This window comes from Camelus dromedarius, chromosome 19 (assembly GCF_036321535.1).
Source record: "Camelus dromedarius isolate mCamDro1 chromosome 19, mCamDro1.pat, whole genome shotgun sequence".
NCBI classification, from domain to species: domain Eukaryota; kingdom Metazoa; phylum Chordata; class Mammalia; order Artiodactyla; family Camelidae; genus Camelus; species Camelus dromedarius.
Window position 1 is genome coordinate 20,868,751 of NC_087454.1, and position 10,014 is coordinate 20,878,764.

The window sequence follows — 10,014 nt, forward strand, 5'->3', positions numbered from 1 at the left end:
GTGCCCCACTTCACCTTTGGGTCCCACGGTGGCGATGGTGACACAGCTGTCTCTCTCCCACAATAGCTTCAAAGAGAAGCATTAAAGGGAAAGCTACCCAAGGCAAGAAGACACAGCCCTGAAGGCTCAATGCTTGGAATGAAAGTTTGCTGCCTCGAACGCTGGCACGGGATGATGCAGCAAGGGGAGAGGGATGGCGTGCATGTAACAGTCATCACCACTGACATGCGGAGGACGGGGCCAACCAGGGGCAGTGTGACCGTGACATACAGGGGGAGTCAATGCTGTAATGTGAGGTGAGCCTTCCCCACCCACCCTGTACTACCTCCTACCTCAGGACTTAGAAATAACCCTGGGCGGAGGGCCGTTTTTCAACCATTAATAGTTGTGAAAGCCACAGAGTTTAACTGGAAATTACTAGATTAATGCCTTTGCTATAAGACAGTATAGGGTTTGACATAAAAATTAGAATCAGGAATAGGAAAATACAGAAATTTATTTTTTCACACCCAGTTTTGAGGTTTGAAACTATTCTACCCGTTACACATATTCTGTATCATCTTGATGGTATATTGTGTTGGAATTTTCCCAGGACCTTAGGACTTGTCTTTGCATTTTGTTTAGGTCAGTCATGCTACCACCAACTGACCACTTAAAGAAGCTCTGTTTAAATGTTTGTGCATCTCTTCTCAAAAAACCCTTAAAAGAGACACCAGTTTTAAAATAAGAACTATGTCCTGAATTATGCTGTGGATCATGGATGTTCATTTTGTGTAGGGACGTGGTCTGTGGGAAAGGTGGGCGAAGACAAAGGCCCAGAGGACAGGAAACCAGGAGGGAGGAGGATCCCAGCCAAGGCAGGAGGGAGCATGGAAGGAAAGGGAGTCATGCATCCACGTGGCCACCAGAGGGCAGCAGAGACACGCTCACAGTCTGCCCCTCAAGGACTTGAACAGAAGTTCAAGACATGATTCACTCACAGACCTTTCTTCTCCAAGCACTGCTGTGTTGTATGACCCACATTCATGGCTCTCTCAGCCAGTAGATGGCAAAAGGAGCCCTGAACTTAGGATGTCCAAGATTTGAATTCTAGTTTTGCTATAAATCTGGGCAAGCTTCTTTTTTGGATGTCTGTTCATTTTGGGGGTTTTGATTTCCTTAGCTTTAAAATAGGGATCATATGGGCACCACTCAACTTAAACTATTCCTAAAAGGGTAGAGAGAATATAACAATGACACAGAGCCTCTATTTAGGTATAAAGATTCCTTATTGGGAGCAGAGAGTCTTGGAAAGACGGGAGACTAAAACAATAGAGATAAATGAAAATAAGGAAAACGCATTATCGTGAGAGGACCTCTGGAGTCTTGCTATGAATTCAGAGAAAGTCAAGTGATAGCTATCAGCTTCTATTTTGGGGACCTGGTGGAAATCTATTTTGAGGGTTGTCAGGTAGACTTATCAGAAAGACAAGAATTATTTATTTCATGGAGTCCCCTAGCAATGGGTCTTGTAAATGCAGAATTCTCCCCAGGCAAAAGAAACATGATCGACTTAACTCTCAACATCCTGGTGCGTAGCAGTTTGTAATTCTACTGTCTTCGTGGTTTGTTTTCTGACTGGAGGGGAGGGGGCACTGGCAGAGCCCTGAGACGCCCACCCACACGCTGAGTCACGGGCCTAACCTTCCCGCAAGCACTGAAGGAAGGTCGATCCTCAGAGCTGGACGGTGGCCTTTCTTCATAAGCATGACCACCGTTCCATTGGCACCTCGAAGAGGGTGACCCTGTCCTTCTGTTCCTTCCTCCTCCATCACCCTGATGCTCTGGAACAACTACAGACAAGAAAGCCTGACTCTCGTTGTTTGGAAGGAGGCTGAGTCTCTGAAATATTGTTTAAAATCACATCTCTTGGATTTGTTCCTCTTGCAAATGTGTTTTCCTGACACAAACAAACAACAACAACAAAACAGTACTTTAAATGAATCAAACTCTCAAACCCTCATCTCCCAGGGCAGAGCTGAGCCCAGTCACCGTGGACCAGCTCATTCACACCCGGCATCCTGGGAAGGCCCAGCAGCCCAGCTTCTCTGTTGATGCCACAGTTGGCAGTTTTTATTTCACAGACATCAATCTCTTCACATACCAACTTCTGGCCCCTCTCAGGAGGAGGAGGAGAAAAGAAACAGAACAAGAGGAGTTTCTTGCATGGGGATTTGGGAAGGAAATGCCTAGATCCATCTGCCCTCAGCTCCTCTGGTCAGACGACTTCAGCAGGAGATCCATGAAGACTCTGAGCTGGAGGGAAAAGGCGGGAAGGGAAGACAAAGGAAGGTGCTCAGAACTCAAACCATGCAAACACCAAGCGCTGAGGCCCAGATGGCCTGGGTCCAGGTGAGAGCGACCTCATCTCCAAGCCCTCACCGGCTACTCCAAAGCAACATCCTCTCTGGTTCTGGGTTTAGTGCTATGGGAAGACACAGAGCGAGCTGAGGGAAGATTCAGTACAGGGACAGAGACGGAAGTAGACATAGAGGTGGAGAGATATACTTGCGTTTAGTAATTAAAAAAAAAATTCTTCATCACGTTTATGGTCTTGTCTGTGTAGTAGGGAATAAAGGTAGGAACGTTACATTTCCCTGGCTTTCTCTGCCTCTGGTTTCTGAATGGGGCCTGCATTCTGCCAGAGAAACAGTACTATGGGATTCAGGAAGCACAGTCAGGCTGCAGGTTTCCCAGGCAGGTGACACACAGGTTCATAGACAGGAATCCTGGCAGCAGCCTTGTGTTGCCAAGACATCCCTTCCCTTGGGGCTTGGGAGCAGCCATGATGTCAGCACGGGCCCCTGTGGGTCCCGACCTCGTAAAGGCAGGGGTCTGCACTGACGTGCGCTCCTCTAGACTCCCTAACAGTTTTAAGGTATGATTCCCTGAAATAGGGAAGACTTGTAATAAATGATCTTGTTTAGAGGGTCCTCAGGGATTTCTATTTCCTGAATGAACTCTGACTAGTACAGAGGCTCCTCCCCTTTTAATGACACCAAGGCAGCCTCATTCAGGTGTCCTCAGAAATTCCCTCAAACGCACAGGAAGCTGGAGGTCAGGAGAAAACAGGGAACAATGACTAGTGTCCAAAGAGAAACTTCTTTCCCATCACCGAGAAGGGGAACTGAAAGTCTCTTCTAAAGACTCCCCAATTTAGTAATCTCATGAGGAGGACCAATCAGCGTTAAGGTCTAAATGACATCATAAGTTGCTGAGCAACCCCTTGGGTTGAAGGTGCCGTTTCATCATGGAAAATACAGAGATGTGTACTTGCTATCCGTTTATTAAGCATCTTGTAAGAACGAGGCATTATGGCAGCCAGCAAAGGGAAAACATAGAAAAATTATACTTGGTTTTTCCTCTGAAAGAGGAGATGGCAAGTCTAAACCACAGACTCAGACTCTCTACAGAGGCTGACACTGTGGAACTCTCATCTGGCTCATCCCGCTGCCTCCAGAAAACACATTCTTCAACAATTTTAGGGCAGAACTGTGCCTGCAGCCTCCCAGTGATCTAGAAGTCAGTATCGGAGGATGTTCAAAGCCCTTCGATACAATCAGAAAATCAGCAATGTATAGAGTGTTTGTGCTTATAATTTGTGAGCAGAGTGGTAGGGCAGGCTAAGACCTCAGCAGCGCAGAAAACAGTGTGGAAAACTCACCCTAAGCAGATGTGCCATGACTGATACTAAACAGTGGACTCACCGTCTCATGAGCTGCCTCCCTGCCAAGTCTCTTCCTTGGAAGCATTTGGATTCCAGCCCTTTCTATGGATGGTTCAACATTTTCCTTTCTGTTTTGCTACATTTTCAGAAACATGAGGGTCACTGTGTCCTAACTTTCAGTCTTCTCAATAGTGAATGTCAAAGTAAACTCTTTGAATCAGAACTTTTATAATTTATGATGTGAGGAAGTAATGATAAAGCCCTCCTGCAGGTCACCATCTCCAGTCTTCCAGGTAAATAAGCTCTGCCCAGTTTACTCTGTATATCCGTCTATCTGAGTCTTCAGATAAGATGTGGGCCCAGCAGTCGTCTCCAATCTCTGGTCATATTTTAGGTGACAGCAATTAGGAAGAGGGTCCCCCTTCATAGCCTGCTGTTTCTGGTAACCACTGTCCATGTTCCACTGTGTAGCTTCTCATCCCTCCCCAGCTTTGGGAGTGTTGAAACTCAGTTTCTCCTCCAGTGTTCTCTAAATATGGTGAACTGCCAGGGACCCCGAGCTCTTGGGCAGAGTCGGCCACCTTGGAGTCCAGGACACTGGAGGAGGATCCTGAAGCAATAAGAGGCATCTTAAGTGAAGCTCCGTCACTCAGTACTGCCAAGATTTGGGCATTCTTCATAGCCTAACAGTTTGCCTTCTTTTTAGATGACTTGTCCCTTAAATAAATTCCCCAGCGATCACAGCACAGAGGCATGACCTGCCATTAACTCTCACCTTAGGGCATTTCCATTGATTCTCCTGTCACTAATGTGCTTCAGGTATGTTTCTTTCTAGAACTTGGAAGAGTCTGCGAGTGATTGCTAATCATTCTTGAAAACTCGATTTTTTTGGTCTTTTTTGTTTGGTCATGAGTTTGTCTGATTGATTAAGAAGTTCCTTTTCCTTTAATGAACAAATTGTCTCCTTTCCTGGACCCTTTGCAAGAGTCCTTCCCTTAGCAACAGATGTGTCATCTCCAAAGATTTTTCTGATTGGCTGCAGCTCAACTTATTTTAAATTTTAAGCAGACTCTATGACACCCTACATTCTCTTTTCTTGTATTCCTGGCTGTTCTGACCCACCTGTTCTAAACTCTACTGACCCTCATCAAGGCACCTAAGAAGAAAATGGTCATGACTGGGGTCCCAGTCCTAGGAGTTTTCATCACGGTCCTGATGAGACTTCAGGGATCATGGGCTATCAAAGGTAAGTGCTGAGAGAATCAAAAGTAGGGGTTGTAACCTCTGAGAGCATCAGAGAAATGAGCTGTGAACATTTGGAAGATAGTCTTTGGAGTGAAAGAGAAATGTAACGGGTATTATGTGGGTCTGAATCTAGAACTGAAGTAAGTTGTAGTTGGAAGAGTCCTTTCCTCACCACAAATTGGAGTAAGTGAAGCTTAGATTAGGGGCGAAACTCAGACACTGATTAATCCCATCGACTTGGAGATAAACCAGACTTGAGGGGAAATATTTTCTGACAGGCATTAACACGTTACCTCCCTGCACTTTAATTTTTCATTTTGGAAAATTAGTAAAATGAAAGGCCTGACATAATTTTGTGAGGGTTAAATCAGAAAAAATATGAGAATTTCTTGGCACCTGTTCTCAGCTGTTTTAGCCTGTGACTCCTCTCAGCATGTCTGGAGCACAGACATTATACTGAAGATCACGGGAAAGGACAGTCACCAGAAAGCAACCGCCGATCCAGGGGAGGGTGAAAGGCAGGCCTGCTGATATGAGTCACATTTAATTTACTGCCTCCTGGGACAGTGACAGCCCCGGTTACAGTGGATCTTACAATGATCTTAAGTCATTGTCACTAAATAATGTTCCCAAGAGAGCGGGAAGAGTAAAGAAGTGGAGGGTCTGCTATTATTCTGTGCCATCCCCAGAGCAAATGTGCCACTGTGAAGATGTATTGTGAAAAAACACTCCTCACCCAGAGGGACCCCCAAAGAAGGGGGCAGGTAGACTGGAAATAAGTAAAGAAATAACCCAGCTCCGAGACCCATGCTGACAGTTGTGGGTTTGTATTGCCCAGAAAGAGCCATACGTGAGGGTGTTTACCAGGAAAGATAGCTTCCCTGGAAGCTTTCCATTTCCTGGAAATGGAAAGAGTCAGTTAGAATATTTGTGTGTGTGTGTGTGTGTGTGTGTGTTTATAGCTGCAAATGCTAAAAAAAATCCCTAGGTTTATTAATATAGAGTCAAATTTTAAAATCTACCTCTCATTTACATGCACCACAGAATACCCTTTGCAAGAGTCCTTTGATTGCAAACTCCTCGATTGTAACTTATTTCAAGTTGATTATTCCTTTCGTATAGATTATTCTCGCTATCAACTATAATAGAGTATGTCCCATAATGACAGTCTCAACTTAAAGATCTTTAAGATACAAGGGAACGTTGGCAAGGCCAACCTCAACAGAATCCTTCCCTCAGAGGCGTGCACGGAGCGGGTGCGGACCCAGGAAAGTAGGTGTTCTCCTGCACTACCAGGTCTCAGACTTAATTATTTGGGTACCGCAAGCTCCAGTCATATATTCCGTGGATCTGGTCCTTAAACACAAAGCAGTTTCTGACCCTAAAGTACTTGTTATAATCCTGATGGTATGCTAAGAAATTACTTACAACTAGTCTGATTTAATCTTAAAAACAAACCCAATGTAGATGCAAAACCACAGTAGAATATAGTGAGAAAGCATCCTTCTACATAAATGATAAATTAATCTACTCAAGATCATTAGGTAAATAAGTAGCTGAATGAAAATTCAAGATTTACTTTGATTCCAGAGTTCCGAATCCAGTCTTTTTCAACAGTGTTTGTCTCTTGTTAGAGTTACAGTGCTGAGAGACGCCCTGGAATTCGGGTTTAAGTGATTTAATTCCTAGGTCAAGAGAGAACGTTTCTCTTTTAGGAGCTGCTGCTGGATTTCTAAAGAGGAAATCATTTCTTGGCCAGTAACATGGAGCCAAACAAAAGCTTCATGAGACTCTGGGTGTTTCAGCTCTTGTGTCCACACTCTCTGCGTCACCCCTTCATTCCTCCACTTCCACCTCTGAGCAACACGAACGTCCTTCACCCGGCCTCCTCCTCCTGCACAGCCTTGCTCTCCTTCACTCCTCCACTCCACTTGGCCTCTCTTCCCACCACTCCTGCCCACGTGTTTGTGCCTCACATCCTGGGTCCTCCCTCTCTCTCTCCTGGTTCCTACCCTAATTCCCTTTCTTGTCTTTTCAGAGGAACACGTGATCATCCAGGCTGAGTTCTATCTGAACCCTGACAAGTCAGGCGAGTTTATGTTTGACTTTGACGGTGATGAGATTTTCCACGTGGATCTGGAAAAGAAGGAGACGGTCTGGCGGCTTGAAGAATTTGGACGGTTTGCCAGCTTTGAGGCTCAGGGTGCATTGGCCAATATAGCTGTGGACAAAGCCAACCTGGACATCATGATAAAGCGCTCCAACCACACCCCGAACACCAATGGTACCTCTCTCTGCTGCCCTCCTAGACGTGGGAATTGTAGCTTTAGATAGATGCTCAGCTCTCTCTGTTGTGTTATCGTGACTGACTTGCCCTTCCAGGGGCCTGACCTTGCCATAAGCAAACCCAAAATTCTCACATTACCAACCCAAGAACTTTATGAGTTTGTTCCTTTCTGGGTGTGCTCACATCTTGTCTTTGCCACCCATGGTATCTCATAAAGTCTTTGCCTGAATCCATGCTTCCATGCTGGGGGAGCCAAGAATGCGGTCCTTGGAGACCTTGAACCTTAGCATCGGTCGCTGTTCATGGGGAGGGTGTCAGAGCTGGGTATCTGAGACCATGGCGCAGATTCTTAGGGCACAAGCTCAACTGCTTTTTCAGCCTCAGTGGAAGGGAGAGGGGCAGGCCTAAGCAGGGAAGGCTGATTTCTGTCACCTGTCCCCCAGTGCCTCCAGAAGTGACTGTGCTCCCCAACACCCGCGTGGAACTGGGAGAGCCCAACACCCTCATCTGTTTCATCGACAAGTTCTCCCCACCAGTGGTCAAAGTCACATGGCTTCGAAATGGCAAACCTGTCACCACAGGAGTGTCAGAGACAGTCTTCCTGCCCAGGGATGACCACCTGTTCCGCAAGTTCCACTATCTCACCTTCCTGCCCTCAACCGAGGACGTCTATGACTGCAAAGTGGAGCACTGGGGGCTGGAGGAGCCTCTTCTCAAGCACTGGGGTGAGAACCAGCCTTCAGCAGTTCCTCTCGTGATGCCTGGGTCTGGTCCTTTGGAACCCCAACCCCCTAACTGTTTCATAACAACTGCTCCAGTTCCTCCTCCTGGACTTCTCCCACTGCTCAGCTTTCCCCACTTCTAATCTGTAATTCCCTTAATACATCATCCTACCTTCCTCTTATTTAATTAATGAAAAACTATTTTTTGACTAAGTGCCCAATTTTTTGATTAAGTGCCCAATATTTGGTCCTAAGTGCTGCTCCCTATTGCATTCATTACTTCTGTATTCTGTTTTATTTTTCCCCAGAGTATGAAGCACCAGTTCCCCTCCCAGAGACCACAGAGAATACGGTGTGTGCTCTGGGCCTGGTTGTGGCTCTGGCGGGCATCATTGTTGGGACCGCCCTCATCATCAAGGGCGTGCGCAAAAGCAATGCTGCTGAACGCCGAGGGCCTCTGTGAGGCACCTGCAGGTAGGTTTGATGTCAGAAGAAGACATATGTGGAGTGATTCAAGGAAAGGAAACAGAGTTGGGGAAAGGGCATGTGATACCTTTAAGGGAAGGGGAAATGACTAGAAAAGCCATGGCTATTGAACTATCTTTGTTGTTCAGAATCAGACATTGGCATCATCTGGTATCCCAAAGATTCATGGTGCTACACCCCTTTCCGTACATGTGCACCTAAAACCACACCCTCTGTCTTGGGAATTATCTCCAGTAGCTAAAATAATTGTTTCGCATTAGAATTCTGAGTCCCATGATCTGGGAAAGACAACCTCAAGACTAAGACATTTCTTGGCTTATGTTTCCTAAGACAGGACATCAATTCTGAAGCATTTCCAGAGCTTTGCTCTTTGGGGTGTAGGGTAGATTCACAGTATGAAATGGAAATCACTTGGAAACCAATGCCTGTTTTTGCCTCCAATCTGAAAAATGATGTCAGATGGTCTAAGAAAAGGTGAAGCCTGGTATGCTCACTTGTGCTTGCTTGGAAGGTAGGTTAGAGCAGTTCATGTTGGAAAGGCTGTATTTACTAGGGATCACAAATATTAAGAGGCTTTCCCAGAGTTGAAGGATTAAGAGTGAAGAGGAAGGAATCTGAAGGTAAGAGCTCAAAATATTCATCTTAAACTCTATAGTAACTATGTGTGTCTTCCTTCAGGTAATGGATCTGGGTAGAGAGAAGATCAGTGAAGATATTTCTGCTTGAATAGCTTTACAAACCTGGCAATACTCCAGTTGTTCACCTCAGTGAAGACAACCATCCTTCAGGACTTTCCAGCCCTTAGCTACTCCAAGAGTAAAGACGCCTTCTTCAGTCTCCAAATTCCAGTGTCCCGTTATTCCCTGTCTACTGCTTCTTCTTGTATTGGCTTTTCCTCCATTTCTCACTGCCTTGTTATTATCACCATGTAATCTGTTTGGAATAGATCCCATAGGATTTTTTCTCTGCTATGGAGCCTTTTGAATGTTCTCTGGGGGCATCCTCTGTACACTTATTACTTGGAGATTCTTCCAACTGTGATTGTGATTTTTCTGAATGCAATAAACTTGAGTGGGTCTTAAGTGGAGTTTTTGGTTTCTGAGCCAGTTCTTCACACGGGCTGGGGAATATATGTGATCCTTCCATCCTGAGATATTTGAATGTTGAATGTATCTCATAAGCTCTGTAATTAAGCAGAAATATCCCAATTCATTAGGGCTCAGTTTCAATCAGAGAGTCTGCAAGAATCCAGTTGCTGAGGTCCAGTCCTCAGCTGGAAAACCCTAGAGTAGGGTTTATTTGTTCAGAGACAATTTAGCAGTGGGTTCACAATCTGATTTGGGTTCTTAAGCCTCAAAATCAGTGAGCTATTTGGATCGTCAGTAGAGTGAATCTCAAACCCTAAGGTAGGCCTCTGATAATGGGTGAGACAGATGGCAGTGGAGAGCTAAGCAGAATACGGGAGCATCCATATACATAACAGAATTTGCATATCAACACAACGCATTTTAGACTTGAGGAGGAAGGATATTGCACCCTGAGGATTGGCATTACCTCAGTCTTACGGA

General features: G+C 45.4%; 1 protein-coding gene across 1 annotated transcript; it reads left to right on the top strand.

Annotated features, from left to right (window-relative positions):
• The first annotated feature begins 4,776 nt into the window (after window positions 1-4,776).
• LOC105101414 (mamu class II histocompatibility antigen, DR alpha chain) lies at window positions 4,777-9,533 on the top strand. The gene is made up of 5 exons (XM_010994595.3): window positions 4,777-4,952; window positions 6,990-7,235; window positions 7,682-7,963; window positions 8,269-8,434; window positions 9,125-9,533. Exons 1-4 carry the CDS (start codon window positions 4,874-4,876, stop codon window positions 8,421-8,423), a joined length of 762 nt encoding a protein of 253 aa, XP_010992897.3. The 5' UTR covers window positions 4,777-4,873; the 3' UTR covers window positions 8,424-8,434; window positions 9,125-9,533.
• The last annotated feature ends 481 nt before the right edge of the window (window positions 9,534-10,014 follow it).

What these genes read in the sequence shown, in the direction of transcription:
- LOC105101414 (XM_010994595.3), top strand. Translation starts at nt 4,874, where the DNA reads ATGGTCATGACTGGGGTCCCAGTCCTAGGAGTTTTCATCACGGTCCTG. An exon ending in CCACACCCCGAACACCAATG is followed by an intron (nt 7,236 to 7,681) that starts GTACCTCTCTCT and finishes CCTGTCCCCCAG; the next exon opens with TGCCTCCAGAAGTGACTGTG. An exon ending in GCCTCTTCTCAAGCACTGGG is followed by an intron (nt 7,964 to 8,268) that starts GTGAGAACCAGC and finishes ATTTTTCCCCAG; the next exon opens with AGTATGAAGCACCAGTTCCC.